Below are 13,358 nucleotides of genomic sequence, written 5' to 3'. Positions count from 1 at the left end.
CTGCAGAGCCACGCTTTCTACCCAGAGGACATTTGGGAGCAGGTAGGAGGTGTCATCTCTTGGAATTGGAGGCCATGAGTACCTTCCCCACCCCTGCCCCCTCAGGAAGGCAGCACTGGCACTGAGCCACACGCTTACATTCTCCTCAAGCAGTACAGCCTCACCTGCAATGCTTGAGGAGAAGCCTCCTTCCCCCGATTCCCACTCTGCCTTCTCCCAGATCCTTTCCCTTGAAGGAGCCTTGAAAAGGAAGATCTACCTTATGGAGCCATATTTACTGGGCACAGTGACTGAGCGTGGGGCTTGGCAAAGTACAACAGAAGCAAGAGACTTGCCCCCTGCCCACAAGGAGCTTACAGCTGCTCAAAGCAAAAATGTCAACAGCCTTGGCAAGCCCAAAAGGCAAGCACTGAACAAAAAAAAAAAACAGGGATCCTGTCCCCCAGTTACCTTACTTCCAACTCTAATGCTTACCAGGTAGTGTACATAGGATCTCCCCACCACCCTAGGCCCCAGAACAGAAGCTGTGAAGAGCCTAAAGACCTCCAAAGAGCAGCAGAAATCACCAATCAATCAATCAATCGTATTTATTGAGCGCTTACTGTGTGCAGAGCACTGTACTAAGCGCTTGGGAAGTACAAGTTGGCAACATATAGAGACGGTCCCTACCCAACAGTGGGCTCACAGTCTAAAAGTCTAAAATTTTCACCAGTGTGAAAATAACCAGCCAACTGAAATCCTTCTCAGCACTGACAGTTTTCATCTTTCCAAGAAAGGTCAAACCTCTTTACAGTGGGGAAAAGCTGGTCTTTTGACTGCACCAAGTGGGAAGATATTCTAGGGTGGAACTGAGTAGTTAGGGTGATCAGATTCCGAGGGTTCATGGGAGACGAAGTGATTTGATCCCCTTGCAGTCAATCCTCCAAGTGAGTTTTCAATCCGCTTACTGGGACAGATATCTGGACTTTGCCTGGAGAACCAGAGCTGAGGTGAATGGGAAAAAACTTCCCACACACACTCATCCCCTGGAACGTGCTTATTCCTCAAAGGGTTTGGGTTGCCTAGCAATGAGCATTTCTGAACCTCCGGATTTTGACCTGAATGGTGAGTTCGGGTCCCAACTTCCCCAAAACTGAGGTGAGGCTGAAGATTGTAAATCCCCCACTTTTCCGATAAGTCCCCTCTCTAGACTGTCAGCCCGTTGTGGGCAGGGAACAGGTGTACCAACTCTGTTGTAGTGTATTCTCCCAAGCGCTTAGTACGGTGCTTTGCACACAGAAAGCGTTCAACAGATATCATTGATTGATAGTGGGAAATTATCATTTCCTATCTGGATGCACCAGTGGCCCCTTGTCACAGGGGCCCACAATCCTGACCTCTTCCTCATCATTTCAACGTCTTCCGGCTCCCCAATTCATGCACCTAAGTCCTTCAATTCTTCCTGCAAAAATATCACCAGTCTCTTCTTAGACGGCTACCACACTGCTCCAAACTCCTGTCACGTCTCCATCAGGCACTGTCAGACTCCTCATTCACGTCCCTGCCTCCGGCCTCTCCCCTCTTGAATCTACTCCATCCATCATCTTCGTGACACCGCCTTTGCTGCACATCTCTCCACTCCTCGAAAACCTCCAACGACTCCCCCATCTCCCGCCACATCAGGTGAGAACTCCTCACAATCGGCTTCAAGGCTCTGTACGTCATAAGAATCAGGGGTCTTTGTCCGCCTTTCCCTAGCTCGCTCTCTTCAATCCTCCTTCACTCACCTTAACTGTCCCTCACTCTCAACTCTCCTGCCTCCGTTCCCCCAGCCTGGAACTCCTTTCCTGAGTCCCATTGCTCTTCCCCAGCTCCTTAAGGCCCCACTCCCTCCAAGTCATTCCCATTTCTACACAGCACCCAAGTAGGGTCCACCCAAAAGCCATTTTTAGAACGGATATATATTTCAATCCTATACTCAGCATAAGGCAAATTTATTCAGCCATTTCATCTTGGTACATACATACTACCACTTGTTACATCTTTGTTCATCCTCCTAACGGTAATTAATTTTTGTCGGTCTCTTCCATTTAGACTGCAAGCGTCTTGAGGGTAGGAAATGTGTCCTTGCTTCTGTTTTTCTCTTCTCGGGTGTTTTTTGCACTAAGTAGGCACTCAATAAATACCATTTATTGATGGATTGATCCTGGCTCATCCACAACAAAGAACCAAGTTCCTGTACCATTCAGGAAGCAGCACGGCCAAACGGAAAGACCATGGGCCTGGGAATCAGAGGGCTTGGGTTCTGATCCCGCTATGGGCAAGTCACTCAACTTCTCTGTGCCTCAGTCTCCTCAACTGTAAAATGGAAATCCAGACCTGTTCCTCCTACCATTTGTACTGGGAGTCCCATGTGGGACAAGAACTGTGTCAAATCTGATTAGCTTGTAGATACCTCAGGGATTAGAACACTGCTTGACACATAAGCACTTAAATATCAAAATCATCACCATCATCAACAATAGCTGGACCAGGCTATGAGATCTATCGCTCTCAAAGACATAACTCTCCACCGCGCTTTAATTTGGGAGGCATGCTCCCACTTCCTCTTCTGCTCCTATTAGCTGATTCACAACAGACTGAGGCAATTAACATGCACAATCACAATATTATACTCTTCCAAACTCGGGTGGGAGGTCCGTTCACTGAGTGGCTTTGTTTCTCCCTTCAGCCTGGATTTCACCAAGGTGGCTAACCTGAGATAACCTAGCCATTAGCCTCGAGTTTGATTACCTTTTCTCCAAGGCCGGACCAATGCCAAGAACGGGGAAACGGGATTCTTTTCAATAGGCCCGGAGAGAAACAGAGCCCAACTCTCCACCGCACCTGGGGGTCGAGGTGTTGGAACTCAGCTCTGTTTTCCCACCGCTGTGTGTTGAAGTCCTGTCCCGGGCAGAGAATGGAATAAATCACCGGGACGGGTCGGCACCAACCCCATTATCTGAGCCGGGCACGGTCCCTCGGGGTACCACATACCACCTACAACAAAACCTGAGCGAGAATCTGGCCGGAACGTCCTTAATCACAGCCCGGGGTAAAGCCGGCTTGGATTCATTCAATCGTATTTATTGAGCGCTTACTGTGTGCAGGGCACCGTACTAAGGGCTTGGATCTCATACAGTCCAGGAAGGTGGCGGAATGGAAAGAGCCTTGGGCCTGGGCGTTAGGAGGAGACCCGGGTTCTAGTTCTGGCTCCACCACCTCCCTGCTGTGTGACTTTGGGCAAGTCCCTTGACTTGTCTGTGCCTAATGCCTCATCTGTAAAATGGGGATCCAACACCCATTCTGCTTCCCCCTAAAACCGTGAGCCCCTTGTGGGACAGGGACTGTGTCTAACCCGTATATGTTATACCTACCCCTAGAACGGTCCTTGACACTAAGAAAGCACTTAATAAACGGCACTACCATCGTTGTTGTTATTATCAACCAGGCACAGACACCACACAAGGAGTCTCCCACCTAAAATGGTTCCCATTCCAGGAAGCACTGGATCAGAGGGCCTGAACAGTATTGCGTTTTGAGACGAAGAACACTTTAACCGTCTCAGAAAGAGAGACACCATACGACAAGCAGCACGCTCTAGTACAAAGAGCATGGGCCTGAAAGGACCTGCGTTCTAACCCCATCTCCGCCATTTGTCTGCTGTATGATCTTGGGGAAGTCATTTCACTTCTCTGGTGTCACGGTTACCTCATCCCTAAAAATGGGGATTAACACCTGTGAGACCCATGTGGGACATGGACTGTGTCCAAACTGACTAGCTTGTTTCTATCCCAGCACTTAGCACAGTCTCCGGCACATCTCTGGCACACAGTAAGCACTTAGATACCATTAAAAAAAAAAAAATGTCTGACCAGGGAACAGCAGACGTGGCTAAAGAGAATGAATTCCCTGTCCTCAAGAGCTCTTGATTTAAAGGTACAAATGTTTCCACCCTGAATGGATCGCCAACAACCCCCCCAAAACCACCATATAATGACTTGTCATTCATTTCTTAAACATTTTTAAACGCGTACCATATGGTATTAATCAACGAGTACTTCAAGCGCTCCACACGTTATGCAAAACTGACCGTCCCTCTTGAACCGACGTTAATGCAGTGATTGCTTTTATTAAGGCTGCTACCCCAAGGGTCTGCCAGGGTCACCGTCCCGTCCACCGCAAACATCCACAGCTGCCCCCGCGGGGCCGGGCAGAGGGGTGGGGCCGGAGATGAGCAGATAGGGCCCACATGGTTGTCCCTAAGGAGGCCTCGGTCTCCCCTTTCAAAGTCAGGTCAAGAATGCGTCCGGCCTGTCCAGAGAGATGGTTGGGCTTGGGAGGCTTCGTTCCCTGGGGGTCCCCGGCGGGTGGAGAAAATGCAGGGAAGAGGCCGAGATGTAACGTCCTCCCTGCCCTCTGTAGCCGGGGCTTCCAAGGGCAAACCTCCACAAGGCACCCGTTGGGGTTGCAGCTCACTGCAGGGAAAGGGGCTTCAAGCCCCAGTCCCAGAGAAGGGGAGGAACTGGACATCAGCAGCCCCCGGACAGAGTCGCTCCGGGCACTGGGCAGGACCAGTGGGTGGATGGACCAGCTCGGGTCTCTCTGCCAGTTCCACCCCAACAGCTCCCTGTGGTCCACGGGCCTGCCCCAGCCTGGCTCGAAGGGAAGAAGGTGGCGGGCTGCGAGGGAAGGAGGTTGGGGGGACGGGAATGACGGCGGATGGGGGATAGGGAATGAAGGTAGTTGGGGGGCTGGGAATGAGAAGCTGGAGGGCTGGGAATGACGATGGATGGGGGACAGGGAATGAAGGTAGTTGGGGGGCTGGGAATGACAATGGATGGGGATAGGGAATGAAGGTGGTTGGGGGGCTGGAAATGACAGTGGATGGGGATAAGGAATGAAGGTGGTTGGGAGGCTGGAAATGACGGTGGATGGGGATAAGGAATGAAGGTGGTTGGCAGGGTAGGGAATGATGGTGGTTGTGAGGAGGGAAATGAAGACTGGAAGCTCCTTGCGGGTGGGAAATGTATATTATATTGTTTGTACCCTCCCTAGCGCTTAGTCCAGTGCTTTACGGAGAATAAGCACTCAAAGAGTCCAGAGGAGGCCAGGGAATGAAGGTGGTTGATGGGGGCGGCAAAGGTGGTGGTTGGGGGGAGATGGGACAGAAAAGAAAGGTGGGGGGCGGGGGGGGGGGGGGCGGCCTGAAGCTCCAGAGCTGGGGCCAGGCACACAGCCCGGAAGGAGGGAGGGAGGGAGGGAGGGAGGGAGACAGAGAGAGGGAGGGGGAGAAGGGAGGAAGAAAGGGGAGGGAAGGGAGAGAGTGAAGGGAGAGGAGAGAGGGAAAGGAGAGGAGAGAGGGAAAGGAGAGGAGAGAGGGAAAAGAGAGGAGAGAGGGAAAAGAGAGGAGAGAGGGAAAAGAGAGGAGAGAGGGAAAGGAGAGGAGAGAGGGAAAGGAGAGGAGAGAGGGAAAGGAGAGGAGAGAGGGAAAGGAGAGGAGAGAGGGAAAAGAGAGGAAAGAGGGAGAAAATGAAGGGAGGGAGGAAGAGAAGAGGAAAGAAGGAAGGGAGAGAGGGAGGGAGTGAGGGAGAGGAGGAGGGAAAGAGGGAGGGAGAAAAGGAAGGGAGAGAGGGACGAGAGGGAAGAATGGGAGAGAGGGAAAGAAGAGAAGAAAAGGACTATTTATTTTATTTTGTTAATATGTTTCTATTTATTTTACTTTGTTAATATATTTTGTTTTGTTGCCTGTCTCCCCCTTTTAGACTGTGAGCCTGCTGTTGGGTAGGGGCCGTCTCTATAAGTTGCCAACTTGTACTTCCCAAGTGCTTAGTACAGTGCTCTGCACACAGTAAGTGCTCAATACGATTGAATAAATAAATGAATGAATGAGAGAGGAAAAGAAGAGAGGGAAGGTAGAGAGGGAAAAGAGAGGAGAGGGAAAGGAGAGAGAGGGAGAGAAGGAAGGGAGAGAGGGAGGGAGAGAAGAAGGAAGGGAGGGAGGAAGGGAAGGAGAAAAGAAGGAAGGGAGGGAGAGATGAAGGAAGGGAGGGAGAGAGAGAAGAAGGAAGGGAGGGAGAGAAGAAGGAAGGGAGAGAGGGAGGGAGAGAAGAAGGAAGGGAGGGAGAGAAGAAGGAAGGGAGGGAGGGAGGGAGAGAAGAAGGAAGGGAGAGAGGGAGGGAGAGAAGAAGGAAGGGAGAGAGGGAGGGAGAGAAGAAGGAAGGGAGAGAGGGAGGGAGAGAAGAAGGAAGGGAGAGAGGGAGGGAGAGAAGAAGGAAGGGAGAGAGGGAGGGAGAGAAGAAGGAAGGGAGAGAGGAAGGGAAGGAGAAAAGAAGGGAGGGAGAGAAGAAGGGAGAGAGGGAAGGGAGAGGAAGAGAGGGGGAGGGAGAGAAGAGAGAGAGGAAAGGAGAGAAGAGAGAGGGAAGGAGGGAGGGAGAGAAGGGAGAGAGGGAAGGAGAGAAGGAGGAAAAAAGGGAGGGAGAAAAAGAAGGAAGGAGAGAGAGAGAGAGAAAGAGGGAGGGAGGGAGAGAAGGAGGGAGGGAAGGAGAGAAGGAGGAAAAAAGGGAGGGAGAAAAAGAAGGAAGGAGAGAGAGAGAGAGAGAAAGAGGGAGGGAGGGAGAGAAGGAGGGAGGGAGAGAGGGAAGGAGGGAAGGAGAAGGAGAAGGAGGGAGGGAGGGAGAGAGAGAAGGAGGGAGAGAGAGAAGGAGGGAGGGAGGGAGAGAGAGAGGGAGGGAGGGAGGGAGGGAGAGAGAGAAGGAGGGAAGGAGAGAAGGAGAAGAGGGAAAGAGAGAAGGAGAAGAGGGAAAGAGAGAAGGAGAAGAGGGAAAGAGAGAAGGAGGGAAGGAGGGAAAGAGGGAGAGAGGAGGGAAGGAGGGAAAAAGGGACAGAGGAGGTAAGGAGGGAAAGAGGGAGAGAGAGGAGGGAGGGAAGGAAGGGAGAGAGGGAGGGAGAGAGGGAGGGAGAGAGGGAGGGTGCCAGGGAGGGAAGGAGAGAAGGAGGGAAAGCGGGAGAGAGAGGAGAGAAAGGGGAAGAGCGTGAAGGAGAGAAAGGGGAAGGAAGAGAAGGAGGGAAGAAGAGAGAGAGAGAGAGAGAGAGAGAGAGAGAGAGAGAGAGAAGGAGGGAAAGAGTAAGGGAGAGAAGGAGGTAGAGAGGGAGGGAGGGAGGGAGGGAGGGAGGGAGGGAAGGCCGCGGGCCGCAGCGTTTCTCTTTTACGATTTAAAGGCCGCACAAAGCGCGTCCAAACAAAGCTTTCCTCCCCATCTGTGCGTGCCGGGATTTCAGGTCCAGTGACTCGCAGCTCAGCCCGGGGCAGCGGGGGGCGGAGGGACGGGGGACAGGGAGAGCGGGGGAAGGTGGGGGGGAAGGTGGGGGGGAGGAGGATCCCCCTTTTCTGTGCCCCCCCCCCGCCCCCCCCGGCAGGGGCCAGGCGCCCAGGCCCGCATCGCCCGGCCAGACAATGGCTCAGGGGGGCGCTCCCGCCCGCCCGCCCGCCGCCCCCCCGCCGCCTCCCCTCCCGCCGCCCCGACTGACCAGGACGCCGGCGAATCGTGCCTCCAGCTCGGCCGGCTCGGGCATGGGCACCTTGAGGGGCAGGCTGCCCGCGCGGAAGTCCGTCTGCGGGGACTCCATGCTGCCCGCGTTGCCCATGGTGGGGGGGGACGGGGGGGACGGGGGCGCCGGGCCGGGCCGGGCCGAGCCCCCTCTCCGATCCTCTCCGATCGGCTCCGCTCCTCTCCGGCCTGGCAGCCCCTCTCTGTCGGCAGCCCACACTCCTCCTCCTGGCGCTCCTCCTCCCTGCTCCGATCTGGAGCCACGTCTCCCCCTCTTAGCGCCCGCCCTCCTCTCGCCCGGTGCCCGCAGCCCGTGCCGCCCTACCCGCCGGGTGCCCGCGGTGCCCTCCCCGCCGGGCCCCTGCCGGCCCCGGCCCCGGCCCCGGCCCCCGACATGCTGCGGCGGGCGGACGGACGGGCGGATAGGGCGGACAGGACGGACGGACAGGGCTGGGCCGGGCCCCGCCGCCCCCCGCCCCCTCGGACACAATGCCCGCGCCCGGACACGCCCACCCACCGCGACGCCCCGCCCACTCCCGTATAGCGCTCCCCTTGAGGACACGCCCCCCGGCGGCGACGCCCCGCCCACTCCCGTGCAGCGCTCCCTCGGGACACGCCCCCTGGCGACGACGCCCCGCCCACGCCTTTATAGCGCTCCCTTCTGCCACGCCCTCCGGCGGCGACGCCCCGCCCACTCCTGCATAACGCTCCCTTAGGACACGCCCCCTGGCGGCAACTCCCCACTCACGCCTTTATAGCGCCCTTCTGCCACGCCCCCTGGCGGCGGTGGCGCCCCGCCCACGCCTTTATAGCGCGCCCTTCTGCCACGCCCCTTGGCGACGACGCCCCGCCCACTCCTGCATAGCACTCCCCCCTGCCACGCCCCGTGGAGACGACACTCCGCCCACTCCTGTATAGCGCTCCCTCGGGACACGCCCCTTGGCGGCGATGCCCCCGCCCACTCCCGTATAGCGCTCCCTTTTAGGACACGCCCCCTGGCGACGACGCCCCGCCCACGCCTTCATAGCGCTCCCTTCTGCCACGCCCCCTGGCGGCGACTCCCGGCCCTCTCCTGTATAGCGCTCCCTCGGGACACACCCCCTGGAGGCGACGCTCCGCCCACTCCCGCATAACGCTCCCTCGGGACACGCCCCCTGACAGTGACGCCCCGCCCACTCCCGTATAGCGCTCCCTCGGGACACGCCCCCCGGCAGCGACGCCCCGCCCATGCCTTCATAGCGCTCCCTTCTGCCACGCCCCCTGGCGGCGACGCCCGGCCCTCTCCTGTATAGCGCTCCCTCGGGACACACCCCCTGGAGGCGACGCTCCGCCCACTCCCGCATAGCGCTCCCTCGGGACACGCCCCCTGGCGGCGACGCCCCGCCCACTCCCGCATAGCGCTCCCTCGGGACACGCCCCTTGGCGGCGATGCCCCCGCCCACTCCCGTACAGCGCTCCCTCGGGACACGCCCCCTGGCGGCGACGCCCGGCCCTCTCCTGTATAGCGCTCCCTCGGGACACACCCCCTGGAGGCGACGCTCCGCCCACTCCCGCATAGCGCTCCCTTCTGCCACGCCCCCTGGCGGCGGCGGCGCCCCGCCCACGCCTTTATAGCGCGCCCTTCTGCCACGCCCCCTGGCGACTACGCCCCGCCCACTCCTGCATAGCGCTCCGTCCTGCCACGCCCCCTGGCGGCGATGCCCGGCCCTCTCCCGTATAGCGCTCCCTCGGGACACAGCCCCTGGAGGCGACGCTCCGCCCACTCCCGCATAGCGCTCCCTCCTGCCACGCCCCCTGGAGGCGACACTCCGCCCACTCCCGCTTAGCGCTCCCTCGGGACACGCCCCCTGGCGGCGACGCCCCGCCCGCTCCCGCATAGCGCTCCCTCGGGATACGGCCCTTGGCGGCGATGCCCCCGCCCACTCCCGTATAGCGCTCCCTTTTAGGACACGCCCCCCGGCGGCGACGCCCCGCCCACTCCCGTATAGCGCTCCCTTCTGCCACGCCCCCTGGTGGCGGCGCCCCGCCCACGCCTTTATAGCGCCCTTCGGCCACGCCCCTTGGCGACGACGCCCCGCCCACTCCTGCTTAGCGCTCCCTCCTGCCACGCCCCCTGGAGGCGACACTCCGCCCACTCCTGCTTAGCGCTACCTCGGGACACGCCCCCTGGCGGCGACGCCCCGCCCACTCCCGCATAGCGCTCCCTTTTAGGACACGCCCCCTGGCGGCGGCGGCGCCCCGCCCACCCCTTTACAGCGCTCCCGTCTGTCACGCTCCCCGGCGGCGACGCCCCGCCCACTCCTACATAGCGCTTCCTCGGGACACGCCCCCTGGCGGCGACGCCCCGCCCACTCCCGTATAGGGCTCCCTAGGGACACGCCCCCTAGCGGCGACGCCCCGCCCACTCCCGCATAGCGCTCCCTTTTAGGACACGCCCCCTGGCGGCGGCGACGCCCCGCCCACTCCTTTATAGCGCTCCTGCTGTCACGCCCTCTGGCGGCGATGCCCCGCCCACTCCTTTATAGCGCTCCCTCAGGACACGCCCCCTGGCGGCGGCGCCCCGCCCACTACATAGTGCCCCCCCCCGTGAGTTCTCCCAGGCCACCTCCTCCTCATTCATTCATTCATTCATTCATTCATTCATTCATTCAATTGTATGTATTGAGCGTTTGCTGTGTGCAGAGTATTGTGCTAAGCGCTTGGGAAGTACAAATCGGCCACATAGAAGGACTCTCCATTCCCTCCAATCTTACCTCCTTCGCTTCCCCACAGCACCTGTATATATGTATATATGTTTGTACATATTTATTACTCCTCTATTTATTTATTTTACTTGTACAGATCTATTTATTTCATTTTGTTAGTATATTTGGTTTCGTTCTCTGTCTCCCCCTTTTAGACTGTGAGCCCACTGTTGGGTAGGGACCGTCTCTATATGTTGCCAACTTGGACTTCCCAAGCGCTTAGTCCAGTGCTCTGCACACAGTAAGCGCTCAATAAATACGATTGATGATGATGAAGGACGGCCCCTAAATAACAGCCCCCCGCGACCTCTGCTAGGCCACCCCGCCCACTCCTACATAATAATAAGAAGAAGAAGGTTGGTGTTCGTTAAGCGCTTGCTATGCGCCAAGCACTGTTCTAAGCGCTGGGGTAGAGACAAGGCGATCAGCTTGAGAAGCAGCGTGGCTCAGTGGAAAAGAGCACGAGCTTTGGAGTCAGAGGTCATGGGTTCAAATCCCGGCTCCACCAATTGTCAGCTGTGTGACTTTGGGCAAGTCACTTAATTTCTCTGTGCCTCAGTTACCTCATCTGTAAAATGGGGGTTAAGATTGTGAGCCCCCGGTGGGACAACCTGATCACCTTGTAACCTCCCCGGCGCTTAGAATAGTGCTTTGCACACAGTAAGCGCTTAATAAATGCCATCATTATTATTATTATTATCAGGTTGTCCCACGGGGGGCTCACAGTCTTCATCCCCATTTCACAGATGAGGGAACTGAGGCCCAGAGAAGCGACGTGACTCGCCCAAGGTCACACAGCGGACAAGGGGCAGAGGAGGGATTAGAACCCAAGACCTCTGACCCCCAAGCCCGGGCTCTTGCCACTGAGCCACGCTGCTTCTCCATAATGCCCTTCCCCGGGGCACTCCCTTAGGGCATGCCCACAGGCCGCCCCGTCCCCTACTCCATAATAATAATAATACAATGACGGCATTTGTTAAGCGCTTACTGCGTGCAAAGCACTGTTCTAAGCGCTGGGGTAGATACGAGGTGAACAGGTTGCCCCACGTGGGGCTCACAGTCTTCATCCACAGTTTCCAGGTGAGGGAACTGAGGCCCAGAGAAGTGAGGTGACTTCCCCAAAGCCGCACAGCTGATTAGTGTGACAGTCTTCTAGGCTGTGAGTCCACTGTTGGGTAGGGACCGTCTCTGCATGTTGCCCCATCTTACCTCCTTCCCTTCCCCACAGCACCTGTATATATGTTTGTACATATTTATTACTCTATTTATTTATTTATTTTACTTGTACATATCTATTCTATTTATTTTATTCTGTTAGTATGTTTGGTTTTGTTCTCTGTCTCCCCCTTTTAGACTGTGAGCCCACTGTTGGGTAGGGACTGTCTCTAGATGTTGCCAGCTTGGACTTCCCAAGCGCTTAGTACAGTGCTCTGCACACAGTAAGTGCTCAATAAATACGATTGATTGATTCATCCCCAGTTTCCAGATGAGGGAACTGAGGCCCAGAGAAGTGAAGTGACTTGCCCAAAGCCACACAGCTGATAAGTGTGACAGTCTTCACAGCTGACAGTCTTCTAGGCTGTGAGCCCACTGTTGGGTAGGGACCGTCTCTCTGTATGTTGCCAACTTGGACTTCCCAAGCGCTTAGTACGGTGCTCCGCACACACAAAGCGCTCAATAAATACGACTGAATGAATGAATAAGTGGCAGAGTCAGGATTAGAACCCAAACCCGGGCTCTTTTCACTAAGCCACAAGCACACACACCCCCAGCGAGTTCTCCTAGGCCCCCGCCCCGTCCAGCACAGTGCCCACTTCATGCCCCACCTGGGGCTCATGGTTTCCCTCTCCCATCCTGCAGAGTTCCACCCTCCCACCTAACAGCAAGGCAATCAATGAATAGTATTTATTGAGCGCTTAGTAGGTGCACAGCATTGGACTGAGCTCTTGAGAGAGGACAACGGGAGAGAATTAGCAGGTGCAGACCTTGCCCATAGCCCCCGCCCTCTCTCCCAGTTGCCGCCTGGATGGCACATCCACCTTCTTGTCTCCAAAAAGCAGGCCACAAAAAACAATGACAGTGGAGAGAAAAACAGAGAGAGAATCAATCAATCAATCATATTTATTGAGCGCTTACAGTGTGCAGAGCACTGGACTAAGCGCTTGGGAAGTCCAAGTTGGCAACATATAGAGACGGTCCCTACGCAACAGTGGGCTCACAGTCTAAACGGGGGAGACAGAGAACAAAACCAAACATACTAACAAAATAAAATAAATAGAATAGAATAGCCCCTTCCTTCCTCTCCCCCTCGTCCCCCTCTCCATCCCCCTATCTTGCCTCCTTCCCTTCCCCACAGCGCCTGTTATATATGTTTGTACATATTTATTACTCTATTTATTTATTTATTTATTTTACTTGTACATATCTATTCTATTTATTTTATTTCGTTGGCATCTTTGGTTTTGTTCTCTGTCTCCCCCTTTTAGACTGTGAGCCCACTCTTGGGTAGGGACTGTCTCTAGATGTTGCCAACTTGTACTTCCCAAGCGCTTAGTACAGTGCTCTGCACACAGTAAGCGCTCAATAAATACGATTGATGATGATGATGATATGTACAAGTAAAATAAATAAATAGAGTAATAAATATGTACAAACATATATACAGGTGAAAATGCAAGAACAGAGAGAGAATGAGAGAAAGAGAACCCGCAGGGACTCAATTACGGGGATCTTCCATCCCAAATCATGATAATTTTAGTATTTGTTCATTCATTCATTCAATCGTATTTATTTGTTGCCAACTTGTACTTCCCAAGCGCTTAGTACGGTGCTCTGCACATAGTAAACGCTCAATAGATTGAATGAATGAATGAATTTATTGAGCACTTACTGTTTGCAGAGCACCGTACTAAGCGCTTGGGAATTACAAGTCGGCAACATATAGAGACGGTTCCTACCCAACAACAGGCTCACAGTCTAGAAGGGGGAGACAGACAACAAAACTAAACATGTAGACAGGTGTCGAGTCATCAGAATAAATAGAATT

General features: G+C 55.6%; 1 protein-coding gene across 9 annotated transcripts in view; it reads right to left on the bottom strand.

Moving 5' to 3' along the window:
• The window catches only part of FMNL2 (formin like 2), a 224,598-nt gene extending 216,762 nt beyond the window's left edge, over positions 1-7,836 (bottom strand). For 5 of the 9 annotated variants that reach the window (XM_038750790.1, XM_038750785.1, XM_038750786.1 and 2 more), the window contains exon 1: positions 7,549-7,836. In XM_038750790.1, the coding sequence (XP_038606718.1) occupies positions 7,549-7,665 (117 nt within the window). In that variant the 5' untranslated portion in view covers positions 7,666-7,836. The remainder of the gene's footprint in view (positions 1-7,548) is intronic. The other 4 variants (XM_038750784.1, XM_038750789.1, XM_038750791.1 and 1 more) reach the window with 1 other exon arrangement.
• Between the last annotated feature and the right edge of the window lie 5,522 nt (positions 7,837-13,358).

This window comes from Tachyglossus aculeatus, chromosome 9, assembly GCF_015852505.1.
Source record: "Tachyglossus aculeatus isolate mTacAcu1 chromosome 9, mTacAcu1.pri, whole genome shotgun sequence".
In the NCBI taxonomy this organism is placed as follows: domain Eukaryota; kingdom Metazoa; phylum Chordata; class Mammalia; order Monotremata; family Tachyglossidae; genus Tachyglossus; species Tachyglossus aculeatus.
This window is presented reverse-complemented; position numbering and strand designations above follow the sequence as displayed.